Source organism: Xiphophorus hellerii, chromosome 20 (genome assembly GCF_003331165.1).
Source record: "Xiphophorus hellerii strain 12219 chromosome 20, Xiphophorus_hellerii-4.1, whole genome shotgun sequence".
Classification (NCBI taxonomy): Eukaryota; Metazoa; Chordata; class Actinopteri; order Cyprinodontiformes; family Poeciliidae; genus Xiphophorus; species Xiphophorus hellerii.
Window position 1 is genome coordinate 19,243,842 of NC_045691.1, and position 18,905 is coordinate 19,262,746.

General features: G+C 36.7%; 1 protein-coding gene and 1 long non-coding RNA gene across 2 annotated transcripts; both read right to left on the bottom strand.

Moving 5' to 3' along the window:
* Positions 1-49: 49 nt before the first annotated feature.
* On the bottom strand, positions 50-2,190 carry LOC116711003 (uncharacterized). The gene is made up of 4 exons (XR_004337147.1): positions 2,105-2,190; positions 1,979-2,005; positions 1,539-1,561; positions 50-384 (listed from the first exon to the last, which is right to left on the bottom strand). It is a non-coding gene; the product is annotated as an uncharacterized LOC116711003 (long non-coding RNA).
* Positions 2,191-3,818: 1,628 nt separating this feature from the next.
* Positions 3,819-18,304, bottom strand: pa2g4a (proliferation-associated 2G4, a). Its single transcript, XM_032550357.1, has 13 exons — positions 18,125-18,304; positions 16,272-16,400; positions 16,025-16,130; positions 14,624-14,693; positions 14,443-14,535; positions 14,157-14,220; positions 13,945-14,023; positions 13,770-13,848; positions 6,067-6,200; positions 5,887-5,981; positions 5,194-5,321; positions 5,060-5,113; positions 3,819-4,935 (listed from the first exon to the last, which is right to left on the bottom strand). Exons 1-13 carry the CDS (start codon positions 18,204-18,206, stop codon positions 4,873-4,875), a joined length of 1,176 nt encoding a protein of 391 aa, XP_032406248.1. The 5' UTR covers positions 18,207-18,304; the 3' UTR covers positions 3,819-4,872.
* Between the last annotated feature and the right edge of the window lie 601 nt (positions 18,305-18,905).

Below are 18,905 nucleotides of genomic sequence, written 5' to 3' on the forward strand. Positions count from 1 at the left end.
CATAATTTCTCTGAAGCTAATTATTGATACAGAATAAAAGAGGCTTAAGTGTTTGGAAACTTAACAGTGTTCGTTTATTGTTCAATACACCACATGACAGTTTGGAAAACAAGTTGTATTATGGTCCATGAACAACGCAGCTGCACTTCTGATATCCTTCCAGTATCTTTGCCTTCCTCCAGTTACACATCCACAGCTTGGCCCGGTGGAAGTCGTCCTCCGATGGAATATCTGGACTTGGCCTCAATTTCAGTAGATGCTCCAAGCGATCCACTCCCTGGATGAATGGGTCTGTAGATCTGGAGAAGCTCAGATGGATCACAGCTGGCAGCGATGAGGGCTTACTTTGACCTCTGCCTCATCTTTCTCCTTTTACGCTTCAGCCTGTAGGAAATAAAACAGCAGCTTTGAGGAAAACGTCCAGCTCACTCAAAATAAACTCATCGACTCGGCACGTTCTGCTTCCTCTGAGTCTCTACTAGCGCTTGTAGACCATTTATCAATAAAACTGTTCATAAAGCAAGAACTTTGGTGAAATGATTTTCTTATCTACTGTAAAGAAACGCCTCACTACTGAACACATTTTCTGCGTGGCTCAACTAGCTTAGGGTTCACCAATTGTCATAATTCACCAATATTAACTGGCTCAAGCAAATAAAACTCTAAGTGGAAATAGGATTTAATACCAAACCAAAGTGACAAGAAACAAAACAGCGATATGTGAATGGGATGTAGGTGTATGAAACAGTCACTTTTTAAAAACAAAACTGACCTATTAGTCCCTCCTGAATAGTCATTGTGATCCCTAAAGTTAAATTTGTATTTAAATTATCAAATTGTATTAATGCATCAATATTTTTAACTTCCTAAAAATTGTTTAAAATCAGCCACTAATAAAATACTCCAATTTGTGTTCAGTAAAGATTGTACAGAAAGTTCTACCTGGACTTTAAACTTGTTTATGATTGCTGTACTGACTGCTCAAATGCTGCCCATTTGCTTTTAGACTTCATAGCAAAATTTACCTGCAGGGTTTACTTTGACAAAACATTGATGCAGAATAAGTTCTTCATGCTACAATATCCCCAACTACTGCTTTTTTAAAAAATCCAAAAGTATGGACTCAAATTTTAGGCTGAATAAAAGATTCAAGTAATTAGTATTAATTCCAACCATCACAATGTTTTGAACATTTTCTTAAAGTTTTATATGAATAATTTAAAAGATGTAGAAATTATTCCATGCTGTGATCAATAGTTTGTCAGACCTTTCAATGTGCTTTGACGCAATTTGAGTAACTCAAGTTGCAGAATAGAAAAGATTTCAAATTCCCCTCATTTTGTTAATTTGTGACCTACACGTGTGTCATTTTCATTTGAATTTTTAAGTGCCATCTCCAATTAAATGTAGATAAAAAGACTACACGTGCTTAGCTTTAGCTACCACAGTAAGCTAACCAATAGAAATAAACCTCACGCCGATATATATTAAAAAAATAAAAAAAATCACGGTGTAGGTGGCCTGCAGCGGGTGCTTACCTGCGCATACGCTTCTTCCTCCACTAGAAGAGGAAGAAAAAAAAGACAGTTTACATCTGAAACATTTACTTTAACAGCAGCTTGAAAAGGAAGACAGTGAGCTTTTAATAAAAGATTAAAAACTTAGCTTAAAGTCTCACTATTGCAACACAAAAACACATGGCATCAATGGAGTCACTGATTTGCTTTCGCTAACGGTAGCACGCAAAGACGCACAGGCCTTCTTTCAAATAAATATCCGTAGAGTGGAATTACCTAACTTTGAGCCATTACAGATAAATAAATATCACACATTAAGCATAAATTAAAGGTTAAATTACATTGCTTGTCTATTGGGCATTAATAAGTAGCAAGGAAGGCCGAGCTAAGATACAAGCTAGCAGAATAGCAACGCGTGAAGAAACACATCTAAAATACAGAAACTAAATTCCTTATCTTACCTTGGCTCTCATCGTGTGGAGATGTTTCTGTAAAAATGACACAAATAACTGGTTAGCAACCGCAGATGGTTTGTAAATATCAAAGATTAACTTGGATTTCGTTCGCGGTGAGACGATCCACCGTACCTCAAAGCGAGAAGAGCAACGGAAAGAGGATGTGACGACGAAGGAGCGCGAGTTTTATAACGGTGTGACGTCACATCAGACTGGCGCAGGGTGCATAGGGAAATGTAGGATGTGTTCAACAAAATTCAGTGCCTACGTCCTTCGGAGGCCGCATTTGAAGTGTGATTAATCAAAGCGGTGCAACGAAGGCTCGCAGACAAAGTGCGTCATTCTTTCCCCCAGATTTGAAGGACAAATGGTGTAGCCTTCGCTGCCCATCGTATCCCAGGATTCATTGCGGGACAAACGGGAGGTTTTTGGCGGATGAAGTATGAGCGGGAAAGGAGAGTACGATAGTTTTACTGTACTGTATATCAAAAACTGGCGGCCCAGAAATTAAAAGCAGAACTCGGTTTCTGTTGTTTGGCTTTTATAATTTGTGTAGACATTTTTACTATAATTTTTGTTATAAAAATATTTCATTTATTATAACGGTTAAATAATTTAATAATAATTTATTGAACTATTTTAATAAATAATTTAATTTAAAAACTCAGCTCAGGTTGCTAGGCGACCAAACATACAGAGAAAATCTAAATTAAATCTTAATTTCACATTGTTAAAGCCAGTTCCCCCTGCTATGATTTTACTAATTAAAGTAATAATAATAGGACTGTCTTTGATAACAAATTACTAACTGTACAGACAAAAAATGTAGTAATAACTTCATAAGAAACATTCAAAATTCCTGTTATTAACCCTGAGAAGAAAACATTTAATTCTAAATCCTGCTCTTTTAAAGAAAATACTAACCAAATATCTCTCTTTTCCATTCTCTCTAAAAACAAATATATTGCAAAATTGGTGAATGATTTTCTTTTGAAAATATTTTTTTCAAACGAAATTCAGCATTAGTAACAATTCATGACTCGGTTCCTGAGACAATTATTCACTATAATGCTTTAAATACCATTTGGAATGATCTTCAAAACTGGATCTGGTATAAACAACACATTTCACATAACGTTTGATATGTTAAAATTAATCAATTTTCAAACTATGGTATTACGAATCTAATTCTCCGGTTTACTTTTTTATTCTCAAGTATTGATTTTTAAAGACCTCTCCTGTTTTCAGCATTTCGCTCAGTGAAATAACTTGCTTGAAAATTGTAGTTAACTTGTAAAGATTTATCTCATGCTTACTGTATTTTAATGTTTTTTATTTTCTCTTCAGTTGTAAAATTGATTGTTGTTGTAAAGTGCACCTTGTTTGTTCTGAATCGTAATGTTTACAGGTTTAGACATGCTATATATCTTAGGCTGAGAGAATCACATCCAGGTAAAGTGATTTTGTTTCTTTTACAAGCTTTTAGATATTACCTGTTAACTTTAGCAAGTTTCACTTTAACTTCTGCAAGCAAATGACTAGTGGCAAAGTTTATACATTTTCTAGAGCATATTAACTGGTATAATATGTAGAAATCTAAATAAAATTAATATTTTCTCAATTTGATCTTACAATCTTCGTATACAAGCTCAAAGGGGGATTAAATACTTTGAAAACTGTATTTGAATTAAGAAATCACCTGTTATTCAAACATTTCGTGTTGCAAAGTGCTAAACAGTCTTCAGCATCATTTCCTAACCTGTATAAAAATATAATTCTTAATTATACAACCTGGGGGGTGAATATACCACTACAAGCAGATTTACAAAAAGCAAAGAAAACCAGATGTGTATGAAAACATTTTATTCCATTTTCATAGGTGTAAAGTTACTTGCCCAGTGGTTGAGTTTTGAAAAAGCAGCATTGTGCTTTTTCTCCCAACGTATTTCATTGTGGACAAATATGAACCACCACTTCTCTCAGACCTCCAAATGGAAACTGACATGAAATGATCGTACAGCTCTGTCTCGACTCAAGACTCGTCTTCAGACAAGTTTTCCAAAACTTTAAACAGCTTTAGTCTCCATGATTCATAAGACTAAAGTGTGTTACAGGTGTAAATGGTAGAAAAGTTCTCAGTTTTTAAACAAGACCACAAAGTATAGATGTTCATTTTCACCATAAAAAGGGGAATGGCAGTAAATGTAGCAGATTGTTCCCTAAAATCAGGTTCGTTTCCACTTCCTTTCCGTGTATACCTAAAATATCGTCTGTTCAGCTTTTTAAAATCTAGGAGTTAAAACATCAACGCTTCAAAGAAAAATATGGTCATAATAAAAATATAAATGTTTATTTTCATTTTTAATCCTTTACTGCATAATATTGGCAAGGAAAAGAATTCAGGTTGACTCCAGTTTTCGATATTTTAAATGAGTTTGTAAACTACAAACAAGTGGAGATGCATTAAAATTACTTTGCTGCAGAACCAACATGAGCTTATTTTCTAACTAATAAATCAAAAGAAAATTCTATGCAGAGCTCAAAAACTTAAAAAGTCTTAAACACATTTAAAACTAAGTTTGGTGATTTTCATACAAAAAGAAAAAGGAAAAACTGCATGAAAAAAAAATACACGTACGATGCAGATTTTGAGAAAAAAAAAAATTACATGCTCATTTTCCCTCCATTCCTTGACCAAGTTAGGGAAGAAAAGAAAACATTTCTCCAGTGATTCTATCAATTAATAAAGCAAAAGGTTAAGCCAAATACTGATCAAATGTAGGTACTTCTAAATAAACCTGTCGGTTTAATTTGCTTGATTGGCAGAGAGCTCCAGAAAACTTGTCGTGTTTTGTCTCCCTTGTCTTTGGGGTCTTGCATGTGTGGAAAGGCAGTTTTGTTTATTCTGGTGCTTCTGTGTCCTCAGTCGGCTGTCCAGTTGCATTTTCTGCCGTCTTTGATGCCTGGAGGACATGAAAGGGTTAAAGTCATATGGAAACTGACAAACTAGTTATCTGTCCTATTCAGCTAAAAGTGGCAAAAAGCAACATAGTGCCAGAATTTACTGCACATCACTGCAGAAGCTACCTTCTTTTTCTTCTTCTTCTGTGTTTTACGGCTTGCAGAGCTCTGTAGTAAAGCCTTGAGAAGGGAGGAGAAATTCAGGATGCACAATGTTGACTTTTGAGAAGTTAAAGTTTCATAACTTATTTCAGACTCACCTTTAGCTCTGGATCCTGAACTTCGTGCTCCGACTGGTAGAGCTCTGGATCAAAGGGTCCATTTGTGATTCTATGAGCCCCGTTGGCCATCAGCAGCACTGTGAACTTGAACTGGGCAACAAACTCTCCTGGAGGGAAATAATTATATAGGTAGTAAAGATGTGCCGTAATAAATTCAAATATTGTTAAAATGGGAATTTATTCAAGTGATTTATGTCAGGAGAGAAAACATGTATAGGTTCTTTATACACCAAGTGATTCATGTCAGACATTTACTTGTATTAATATTGATTGAAGCTTAAAGCTGAAGCAAAACCTCAACTTTAATTTCTCTGAAAATTTGGACTTCAATCATGATCAATAAGTTATTTTTCTATGCAAAAATAACATGTTAAGAACTACACAATCATGGAGGAGACTGGCTGCTCATAATGGAAAGCTGAGTGGAGGGGAAAAAAAAGTCTGGCAGAATTTCTGTACTGAAAATTGTATTTTCATTGGTCTTATGCGTTAGTCTGATTTTCTGAGAAACAATGTTGGGTTTTCATTAGCTGTAAGCTATTACAATTAAAATTAACAGAATGAAACACTTAAGTGTTTGATTCTGTGTGCTATTGATCTATGAAATGAACTTTGTGATTTTGTAATTTTCTGTAACGTAACTCTATACCTAACAGAAGGTAAGATACTCACCCTCCTTCTCATGCAGCACACTGAAGGGCTGCAGCAGCTCATGTTTAGCACACTCGACCACCCCAAGACGAGCTTTAGCCTCATCCTCAAAAGCCCTGATTAAAGAATCAATGGAGTTTATTAACCTGCTGCACATGTAGCACTTCAGACGGCGGTAAAGGCGACATATTGCTTCCTAACCTTAGTGTGAAGGGCATGGCATCAAAGCGTCGCTCCACTTCGCTGAAGAACGTACGAGAAGTCTTCATTTTCAAGCCGTACTGTTTGCTGGGGTCCCGCTTATAGATGGTGGTCCTCAGACCTGAGTCTCTGGCCTGAAGATAAACCAGACATGGAGTTCAACTTTCCCCATTGGTCTTAATGTGAATTAGATAAAGTAAACTAGAAAATTTCGGAAGAAATTTAGCCGGGGCCTGCCAAGGCGCGCCCGTCGGGCTCGGGCCCGGCGTCGTCACGCCACAAATCGGCGTCGACGCTAAAGGACGCCGCGACGTAATCAATGGCACGCGGAGAACCGCAAGAACGTTAAGCGAGGCGGACGTGCACCATTCGGTACGATTTAAAATTTTTGTCAAGGCTTTTATTTTGGAAGTTTTGTTAAACTTCATTTCAAAGGGCCAACCTAATCCCATGAATAACAGTCATTGGATAAAATCAGTTATATAGTGCTCAAAACAGCAATAATCTCATGTAAGAATTCTCAAGGCTTTTATTTTGAAATTTTCAGTATGCTCCATTTTAAAGTTCTGAACGAATCCCATGTGTAACAGTGCTTTGGATAAAAAAGTCACATAAAGCCAAAAAGCGCAATTACCTGATGTAAAAATATGCAAGGCTTTTATTTTGAAATTATTATTATGCTCCATTTTAAAGTTCCGAACTAATCCCATGTGTAACAGTGCTTTGGATGAAAAAGTCATATACGGCCAAAAAGAGCAATTGCATGACGTAAAAATATTCAAGGCTTTTATTTTGAAATTATTATTATGCTCCATTTTAAAGTTCCTAACAAATCCCATGTGTAACAGTGCTTTGGATGAAAAAGTCATATACGGCCAAAAAGAGCAATTACATGACGTAAAAATATTCAAGGCTTTTATTTTGAAATTTTCAGTATGCTTCATTTCAGAGGGCCAAACTATTCCATTGTGTAACAGTGCTTTGGATAAAAAAGTCACATAAAGCCAAAAAGCGCAATTACCTGATGTAAAAATATTCAAGGCTTTTATTTTGAAATTATTATTATGCTCCATTTTAAAATTCCGAACTAATCCCATGTGTAACAGTGCTTTGGATGAAAAAGTCATATAAAGCCAAAAATAGCAATTACATGATGTAAAAATATTCAAAGCTTTTATTTTGAAATTTTTGTTAAGCTTCATTTCAAAGGGCCAAACTAATACCATGTGTAACAGTGCTTTGGATGAAAAAGTCAAATAAAGCCAAAAACAGCAATTACCTGATGTAAAAATATTCAAGGCTTTTATTTTGAAATTATTATTATGCTTAATTTTAAAGTTCCAAACTAATACCATGTGTAACAGTTCCTGAGTTAAATCAGTTATATACAGCCCATAGCAGCAAATAGTTCTAAAGGCCAGTTCAGTCCTGATCTGTTTCAACTGAGGGTTCCACTATAGATAGAACTACAATGATGCGTATCTGTAGTCCAAACCAGCAGCCAATAGCCTCTTGAGATCCGTTGCTATGGCAAATAATGGTCTCAGCAGGGTGTGAGCTCTGAGCTCTGAGCTGTCAAACACACAATTGTGTGTTTGAGCAAACACATTTTACTGAAAAGAAGCATTGGAAACAAATCCTTCCTGTTCGGGAACCGTAATACATATTCGAAAAGCGTTTGGAGCGTATGACAGGCCTATGTGTCTTCTGCGATAGTCCCGAGATTCATATCTGTACCTCACTCAGAACATTTACAGTGATGAGAGAAAGAAATTTTGTGCCCAGATCTGAAATTCTATTCAAATACATGGGAGAGAGCCTCAGACAGCCTCAGAAAATCCTGTCGCATGACTTTGCTCTGAAGCACCGTGACAGAAAACCGTACGGTCTAGATAAATTTCGAAAACATTTTACCGGAGCAGACAGGCGTATCAATGTCAGGACCGATTTTGATACTAATCGTGCGATATTTGTGGGCGTGATGGCGATTTCAAAAATGATTTGGGTTGAAAAAGTTGTCTTCATCTCTCACTCTAATCAGCGAGAGAAGCACTGTAATTTTCGGAAAAATGAGAAACTTTGGGTCGCTTAGAGGCAAATTGTGGACAAACCGTAACTGGTATCGACGAGCCGTCTTCACTTTCGAAGAGATCACAGACGTATCTACAAAATGAAATTTGAATGGCATTTCTAGGTGAATTTGTGACGACACAGAAAATCCTCAAAAATAGGGTATTTCCAGGATTTTTCCCATTGACTTATAATGGGGTTTTTTTCGTAGTTTTTTGCGAATTATGTCGCCACGTTAACCCCAAATCCCACCAAAAATAATAGCTCCAATGGCGTGAATTTTCTGCACGTTTTGATACCTCATTTGTAGGTGTGCACCCAGCGGTATGAGCCGCATTAACGGTGACGGAAGAAAAATAAAGAATTATAACTAGAAAATTTCGGAAGAAATTTAGCCGGGGCCTGCCAAGGCGCGCCCGTCGGGCTCGGGCACGGCGTCGTCGCGCCACAAGTCGGCGTCGACGCTAAAGAACGCCGCGACGTAATCAGTGGCACGCGGAGAACCGCAAGAACGTTAAGCGAGGCGGACGTGCACCATTCGGTACGATTTAAAATGTTGTCAAGGCTTTTATTTTGGAAGTTTTGTTAAACTTCATTTCAAAGGGCCAAACTAATCCCATGCGTAATAGTCCTTGGGTTAAAATAGTTATATAATGCTCAAAACACAAGTAGCTGATGTAAAAATATTCAAGGCTTTTATTTTGAAATTTTCAGTATGCTTCATTTTAAAGTTCTGAACTAATACCACGTGTAAGAGTGCTTTGGATGAAAAAGTCAAATAAAGGCAAAACAGAGCAATTACGTCATGTAAAAATATTCAAGGCTTTTATTTTGAAATTATTATTATGCTCCATTTTAAAGTTCCGAAGTAATCCCATGTGTAACAGTGCTTTGGATGAAAAAGTCATATACGGCCAAAAAGAGCAATTACATGATGTAAAAATATTCAAGGCTTTTATTTTGAAATTTTCAGTATGATTCATTTCAGAGGGCCAAACTATTCCATTGTGTAACAGTGCTTTGGATAAAAAAGTCACATAAAGCCAAAAAGCGCAATTACCTGATGTAAAAATATTCAAGGCTTTTATTTTGAAATTATTATTATGCTCCATTTGAAAGTTCCGAAGTAATCCCATGTGTAACAGTGCTTTGGATGAAAAAGTCAAATAAAGGCAAAACAGAGCAATTACGTCATGTAAAAATATTCAAGGCTTTTATTTTGAAATTATTATTATGCTCCATTTTAAAGTTCCGAAGTAATCCCATGTGTAACAGTGCTTTGGATGAAAAAGTCATATACGGCCAAAAAGAGCAATTACATGATGTAAAAATATTCAAGGCTTTTATTTTGAAATTTTCAGTATGATTCATTTCAGAGGGCCAAACTATTCCATTGTGTAACAGTGCTTTGGATAAAAAAGTCACATAAAGCCAAAAAGCGCAATTACCTGATGTAAAAATATTCAAGGCTTTTATTTTGAAATTATTATTATGCTCCATTTTAAAGTTCCGAACTAATCCCATGTGTAACATTGCTTTGGATGAAAAAGTCATATACGGCCAAAAAGAGCAATTACGTCATGTAAAATATTCAAGGCTTTTATTTTGAAATTTTCAGTATGCTTAATTTTAAAGTTCCAAACTAATCCCATGTGTAACAGTGCTTTGGATGGAAAAGTCAAATAAAGCCAAAAAGAGCAATTACGTCATGTAAAAATATTCAGGGCTTTTATTTTGAAATTTTCAATATGCTTAATTTTAAAGTTCCAAACTAATCCCATGTGTAACAGTTACTGAGTTAAATCAGTTATATACAGCCCATAGCAGCAAGTAGTTCTAAAGGCCAGTTCTCAGTCCTGATCTGTTTCAACTGAGGATAGATAGAACTACAATGATGCGTATTTGTAGTCCAAACCAGCAGCCAATAGCCTCTTGAGATCCGTTGCTATGGCAAATAATGGTCTCAGCAGGGTGTGAGCTCTGAGCTCTGAGCTGTCAAACACACAATTGTGTGTTTGAGCAAACACGTTTTACTGACAAAAAGCATTGGAACCAAATCCTTCCTGTTCGGGAACCGTAATACATATTCGAAAAGCGTTTGGAGCGTATGACAGTTCAATGTGTCTTCTGCGATAGTCCCGAGATTCATATCTGTACCTCACTCAGAGCATTTACAGCGATGAGAGAAAGAAATGTTGTGCCCAGATCTGAACCGAGATCGGCTCTCACTGTAATTTGAGCAAAAATGAGAAACTTTGGGTCGCTTAGAGGCAAATTGTGGACAAACCGTAACTGGTATCGACGAGCCGTCTTCACTTTCGAAGAGATCACAGACGTATCTACAAAATGAAATTTGAATGGCATTTCTAGGTGAATTTGTGACGACACAGAAAATCCTCAAAAATAGGGTATTTCCAGGATTTTTCCCATTGACTTATAATGGGGTTTTTTTCGTAGTTTTTTGCGAATTATGTCGCCACGTTAACCCCAAATCCCACCAAAAATAATAGCTCCAATGGCGTGAATTTTCTGCACGTTTTGATACCTCATTTGTAGGTGTGCACCCAGCGGTATGAGCCGCATTAACGGTGACGGAAGAAAAATAAAGAATTATAATAAAGAGACGCTTGTTGGGTGTAGAGTAATAGGTTCCTGCCATTGCTTTGCATGGCAGGCCCCAACTAGAAAATTTCGGAAGAAATTTAGCCGGGGCCTGCCAAGGCGCGCCCGTCGGGCTTGGGCCCGGCGTCGTCACGCCACAAATCGGCGTCGACGCTAAAGAACGCCGCGACGTAATCAGTGGCACGCGGAGAACCGCAAGAACGTTAAGCGAGGCGGACGTGCACCATTCAGTATGATTTAAAATGTTGTCAAGGCTTTTATTTTGGAAGTTTTGTTAAACTTCATTTCAAAGGGCCAAACTAATCCCATGCGTAACAGTCATTGGGTTAAAATAGTTATATAATGCTCAAAACACAAGTAGCTGATGTAAAAATATTCAAGGCTTTTATTTTGAAATGTTTGTTAAGCTTCATTTCAAAGCGCCAAACTAATCCTATGTTTATCAGTGCTTTGGATGAAAACGTCAAATAAAGCCAAAAAGAGCAGTTACGTCATGTAAAAATATTCAAGGCTTTTATTTTGAAATTTTCAGTATGCTTCATTTCAAAGGGCCAAACTAATACCATGTGTAACAGTGCTTTGGATGAAAAAGTCAAATAAAGCCAAAAAGAGCAATTACGTCATGTAAAAATATTCAAGGCTTTTATTTTGAAATTTTCAGTATGCTTCATTTCAAAGGGCCAAACTAATACCATGTGTAACAGTGCTTTGGATGAAAAAGTCAAATAAAGCCAAAAAGAGCAATTACGTCATGTAAAAATATTCAAGGCTTTTATTTTGAAATTTTCAGTATGCTTCATTTCAAAGGGCCAAACTAATACCATGTGTAACAGTGCTTTGGATGAAAAAGTCAAATAAAGCCAAAAAGAGCAATTACGTCATGTAAAAATATTCAAGGCTTTTATTTTGAAATTTTCAGTATGCTTCATTTCAAAGGGCCAAACTAATACCATGTGTAACAGTGCTTTGGATGAAAAAGTCAAATAAAGCCAAAAAGAGCAATGACCTGATGTAAAAATATTCAAGGCTTTTATTTTGAAATTTTCATCAAGCTTAATTTTAAATTGCCACACTAATCCCATGTGTAACAATTGCTGGGTTAAATCAGTTATATACAGCTCAAAAGAGCAATTTTCTGATGTAAAAATATTCAAGGCTTTTATTTTGAAATTTTTGTTAAGCTTCATTTCAAAGGGCCAAACTAATCCCATGTGTAACAGTTACTGAGTTAAATCAGTTATATAATGCTGAAAAAGCAAGTAGTTGATGTAAAAATATTCAAGGCTTTTATTTTGAAATGTTCAGTATGCTTCATTTCAGAGGGCCAAACTAATACCACGTGTAACAGTGCTTTGGATGAAAAAGTCACATAAAGCCAAAAAAGAGCAATTACGTCATGTAAAAATATTCAGGGCTTTTATTGTGAAATTTTCAAAATGCTTAATTTTAAAGTTCAAAACTAATCCCATGTGTAACAGTTACTGAGTTAAATCAGTTATATACAGCCCATAGCAGCAATTAGTTGTAAAGGCCAGTTCAGTCAACCTCTGTTTCAACTGAGCGGTCCACTATAGATAGAACTACAGCGATGCGTATTCGTAGTCCAAACCAGCAGCCAATAGCCTCTTGAGATCCGTTGCTATGGCAAATAATGGTCTCAGCAGGGTGTGAGCTCTGAGCTCTGAGCTCTCAAACACACAATTGTGTGTTTGAGCAAACACGTTTTACTGACAAAAAGCATTGGAAACAAATCCTTCTTGTTCGGGAACCGTAATACATATTCGAAAAGCGTTTTAAGCGTATGACAGTTCAATATGTCTTCTGCGATAGTCCCGAGATTCATATCTGTACCTCACTCAGAACATTTACAGCGATGAGAGAAAGAAATGTTGTGCCCAGATCTGAACCGAGATCGGCTGTCACTGTAATTTGAGCAAAAATGAGAAAGTTTGGGTCGCTTAGAGGCAAATTGTGGACAAACCGTAACTGGTATCGACGAGCCGTCTTCACTTTCGAAGAGATCACAGACGTATCTACAAAATGAAATTTGAATGGCATTTCTAGGTGAATTTGTGACGACACAGCAAATCCTCAAAAAGAGGGTATTTCTAGGATTTTTCCCATTGAGTTATAATGGGGTTTTTTTCGTAGTTTTTTGCGAATTATGTCGCCACGTTAAGCCCAAATCCCACCAGAAGTAATAGCTCCAATGGCGTGAATTTTCTGCACGTTTTGATACCTCATTTGTAGGTGTGCACCCAGCGGTACGAGCCGCATTAACGGTTACGGAAGAAAAATAAAGATTAAAGAGACGCTTCTCTCCGACAATAGTAATAGGTTCCTGCCATTGCTTTGCATGGCAGGCCCCAATTAATGAGAATGTTGGGTAGGAATGGCTCAGATGGAATATCTAAATGTTGAAATTTTTTTTTTAATTGTCTTTCCAGGGATTAGACTGAAAGTAGCTTTGGCTAAATCTGATGTAAAACATATCTTGTTGTGAAAATTAACATGTTTACATATTGTCCCTGTGATGTAATTAATAATAAAAAATTGTGACAATGAGTAGGCCTGTCACAATAATCAATAAATCAATTAATCGCATGACAAATTAAAACAAACTCAATAATTTCTAATTTATCGTTTTTCTCTTTCTACCAAAAACTGCATGGTAAAAGTCTTCAGTCTGGACTTTTGGTCTCAACTACACCACTTTTTAAAGAATAATTTTGTTTAATGAGACTTTATAATTCATTTCATCAGTTGTTTCTGTTGTTTTGTTCATTTATTTTGAATATTTAAAATGTCTCCCAGTTCCAGTGTTAAATGTTCATTGGAATTCAAAGCTTATTGCTCTTTGAGAATGTATTCCTGCATTATTACCATTATATTACTGGCAAATTGTCTCAAAACAACAATATTATCGTTTATTATGATAACTTCTGGGACGATTAATTGTCTAGAAACAGTTGTTGTGACAGGCCTAAAAGTGAGGAGCAGAGGCAACTTACCTTCCCTTCTCCAGTGCTGACCAAAACATCGACAGCGTAAACTTCATGTACCTCAAACTCTGCCTTCTCGTGGTCCTTTCTGGAGAATATAATCAGAAAATAATAAATATGTGAAGATCTTACCCGCTGCTATAATAATCTTTGTGAACGTTTTCAGAATAAACATCGACAGTACCTTTGCTGGTCTGACGGGTTCTGAATGATTGTTTTCTCTCCGTCTATCACATGCTGCTTTAACTGATGAGACAGCATACCTTAAAACCACAAAATCAAAAGCAGTGAATAATGCTGCACATTGTGGAATGAAATATAGTGCCATGGAAACATCATCTGACAGGTTATGAATGCATAACCATTATCCCATTACATGACGACGCAGACACCCACCCTCAATAGGAGAGCATTTAAATGAATGTGCGATCTTGTTCCAGGCTTCTGTCACTTGAGTGTTCTGAGAGAGAAAAACAAAATCAGACATTTTCTAACAAAATCTGCATTTTATCTCTAAGATTTTTACATTTAAACCAGTCTCTGATCTATTCCATTAACTAATCAGCTCTGACTCGTTTAAAAAGCAAAGAGGAAGGCAGCAGAAAACCTGAGGTTAAGATTAAGCGGTACATAAACTTTATGTTTCACAGAACTGATCTTTTTAGCCACACGACTGTTTTACCTGGTTGCCGGGTTTAACGAGGCGCAGCGCCGCTTCTGCGCACAGATGAGCCGCTTTGATGACGTCAGCTTTTCGGCCTGTGATGGGGTTCTCCTGCAGCAATAGAACCGATCAGCAACGGTGAACAAGAGGATATAGAAACGCGACTAAAAACAGGATTTTGTTTTTAAAAAGCTCTCACCTTTTTGGCTCCAACAACAAAGCTGTGAGCGACGTTTGCGATGAAGCCGTCAACGTGAACCCCAAGGTCTCTAAACGAAAAACAAAACGGAGTGTGAACATTTAGAGATGAAGTTTAGCTGCCACTTTTATTTCACTATGAATTCCCTTTTTGGAAGTCTAACAGCTAGTAACAGATATGATTCTGCAAAAGACAAGGGGGTATATTCAGTAACCATCATACAGTACAAAACAAAACTTCTTAAAACAATTCCTTATGAATGCTAAAGACATGATTAGAAACCAAATTGCACCAATCGACATGTGATCTACAGGCCAAATATTGAAAAATATTAGATTTCTTTATTCACTAAATGCATAAACATGAAGTTTGATCTTTAAAAGAACCAACAATATTTGATTTGATGCACTTTCTTGAGATAAATAAATTATTAGTAGAAATTAAGAATATTTAACACATAAATGGTGACAGTCAGTGCAACTACAGCCTCTATCAAAACACCTACAGAACATTGTGTACGGTGTTGCTAAAATGTCAATTTGAAAAAATAGTCAACTTTTAATGGATATTGTCTAAAAGTCAAATAAACTGTTGCCAATAAACTGTTGCAGGCCAAGTAAACACTTTGTTGGACCACTATGTAGATTAATCTCAGTGTTTTTGCTTCTCAAGTTCACTGGCTCCAAATTACAGCGAATCAGCTTAACCAGATATAAAGCTCCTGGTTGGCTACTAATCCTTAAGCTAAAGCCAAAGAGCAAAGAGGCGACGAAGGAGCAAAATAATCTCACTGTACAAATGTTTCAGTCAGGAGAAGCAGACGAAACAACAGCAGCATTTTATACCAACTACTGCTTAGTGAAGACAGTCACAAATAATATATCAGGTAAAATTACTAAAACTGGAGTTTTCTCCAAAATGAGTGAAAAGACGAGATAAACTCATGTCAGCAAGGAGCTGGATGGTTTTATGGCTGGTGCTAGAGGTGTTCAATCAGTCCTCCATATTTTGGACAAGGAGTATGATTGACAGACAATTATTTTCTTCCAAATAATACATTCGGGGCTTGGTAAACCCTCTCAAAACCCAGTGGGAGAATTAGATCATGATCAAACCAAACTTTAACTTTAAGGTACAATTGCAAAAACAGCAGTTTTATCACAGAAACACCACTGTGCAATAGTCCATAATATTCACAGAAAAACAAAGTGGTGGTAGTAGTAGCATGCCCTGTGCTTGTTTTTTTTTTCCCCAGACGAAACTTGATTATGTGTTCAAGTGGATGAAATAAGGAAACGTTCTAAATACATTCAGCTATAAAGACACATTTCTAACATAAAACATCGACATAAAGAAAGAAACACACTGGAAGCAGCAACATTACTGCAGTGTGGCACCTACATTTTGACCAGATCCCCATCTTTGAGTGTGTAGTCGGGGTCACTCTTCAGGGGAGAGAAGTGGCAAACACAGTTGTTGACTGAGACGCTGGTAGGGAAGGCAATGCCTAGAAGAGAGAGGACAGGAGTCTTCATTTAGAAACGATCCACAAGTTGATCTCAATCAATCAATAGTCCTCAAAACAGCTGATCAACCTAATCCAGACTGAGCTGATTTAAAGATGCAAGCGACACCATCTTCTCCTCACCTTTCTTCATTTCCTTCTCCTTCTTGAAGACCTTCCCGGTCTCGGTCATGATGTAAGCGTCGCCCACCTCACACAGGCTGAGCACAGAGATCCCGGCTTTAGCTGCCTCCACAACCTTACGAAGAGCCTCTGTGTGGAAACAAACCGCACAAATTAACAAGCAGGACAGCTTAGTAGCTGGTCTACTGGTGTGACTTTGATACTGTTAAACTGAGGGACGTCAGGACAACAGCTTCACTAGTGTACTACTATGAGAAGTTATGGTATTTCAAAATACTCAGTGAGTGTAATGGAACTGCAGTGGAGACAGAATCTGTAATCCATCCACCCAAAGCTTTGTGTTGCTGCTCAACAGCCTGTGTTGCAATGCCCAAAGCACGGCTTTATACCCGTAATTACCTGCAGCTATAATACAGGCAGGTAATACAAGCCCTGATGTGAAACACAGTCTATGAGATTCTGTGTAACCATTTTTTTTTTTTTTTTTTTTACCAGAACACATTCTGTGCAGGTTTGAGTACAAAGCGCACAAATGAAGATGGAGAGGGAAAGAAAATCATTCTTTTTCTGTCTATACTTGCTAATTAGAATAGTGTATATTTTTCATCCATATAATCACTATTATATGGATGATTTTGTACCTGCTCTGATAGGTTCATGACGGAAATTAACAATATACAAACAGGGTTATAATCTGTTAACATTTCTTTTAAGTCAACTGGTCCACATAGGAATCTGAAGCAAAATAAATGGATGGTTCAATACAGAGTTTTCCAATCATGTGCCTTGAATAATATTGAATTAAATTATATTTTAGATCTGAGCATTTTAATGACTATTTGGTTCAATAATTACCAAACATATTTAACCAACCATATAAACAGAATTTCAGACTAAAAGTGAATTAAAGATGAATATTAAGAGCTTTGACAAGCCATGCCTACAAAATGTTATTTTTTATAAGAAGAAATTATGTTTTTAAACCAACTTGTAAGTAAATATCACAACAAAAGACAAAATAAGACAATTTATATTAAGACGTATCAATATTTAAACTTAGGAAAGCGCATGTGAGGCTCTGGGTTACAAACTTGGACTTGTTCACCTTTTTACTTGATTTCATAATCATTTCATAGGATATGATAAATTACTTAAACTGTGTTTCTTATTTTACTATTAAAAAAGGCCAAACAAACATGACGTCCAGGTACGAAAAAAAACTTCTCCCAACTAATATTAAAACATTAAGTTCTAATGTAACTCCTGAACTAAATAATTTCATAAAAATAATTCCTCCATATGTTAAAGTTAATGTTAGCCTGTTAAGAGCCATTCAACCTGGTGCATAAGTGATTCTAAAATTAAAATAAAAAGTGAACAGAACCGGCTTTTAATACATATTTGTAAGGTTACTGAATGAAAAAAGATAGCAGTAACTCAAGTACGTGCTATCATGACCGACTCAGAAGAATGAAGCTCGGTTCCGTTCTTATCTTTCGGCTCGTTGGCGTTTAGTTTAACGGACAACCATGTACCAAGCTGAGCTAGCTTGTTTGTTAGCATCTCACAATGTTTTAAAGGGTCCCCCCATTTAAAAACCTAACATCAACCTTGAACTACACCAGCTAGCTTCGGCTAACTTAGCTGTATAAAACTGTAGGCGCTGCACCTGTTCGCCTGCCGGTTATGATAGCATACGTGCTCCCTGAATGTAAAAGCACATGGCAGAAGCTGCAGCAGCAGCTGCTGCTGCTGCCGCTGCGTGGGGAACGTCGCTAGCTGGCAGCGATACAGGCCGTTAAGGGCAGGTCGTTCCAGTCACAAACGGCTTTTAATTTTTTCCATCAACTTACGGGTGGCGATGTCACCCCCCATCTTATACTTGGTGACCACCAGGTCTTCGGCTATGGTCAGCTCTTGCTCCTCGTCGGACATGTTGGCAGTGAAGTTCCCGTCGCTCCTGGGCCCAACGAAGCGACAGCTCTCCGCAGATCAGCTCGGCTCAGACCGTTACGCAGCTGCTCGCTGCACGCGCGCAAGCCTACGGATGCCCCGTAAGCTCCTCCCACTTTACGGCGTGACGAAACCTCAACCCAGCCCGCCAAAAACGCGGGAATTGTATGGCAAGCTAACTTATCATATAGTAGTTCTGCAAAGCTGTTCTCAGGTCAAATTATCACTAGTTATTTACCATTAATAATTTTGTAGTACTTCCAATTTTATATATGCTTTTTATTTCTCATAGCCATTATGAGAATAATAGCGATATTATTTAATATATAGTAATATTTATTTCATATTATTTTGTCTTATAATAATCTATATCCAGACCTGCACAGCAAAAAAGGAAAACATTACATTGTATTACTATTTCTGAATACTGTGACAATGATTCAAGTTATGATCCACCCATAATTTTTGCATATATATATATCTATCTATCTATCTATCTATATATATATATATATATATATATATATATATATATATATATATATATATATATATACATATATATATATACATATATATATATATACAGTACAGACCAAAAGTTTGGACACACCTTTTAATTCAATGGGTTTCCTTTATTTTCATGACTATTGACATTGTAGATTCACACTGAAGGCATCA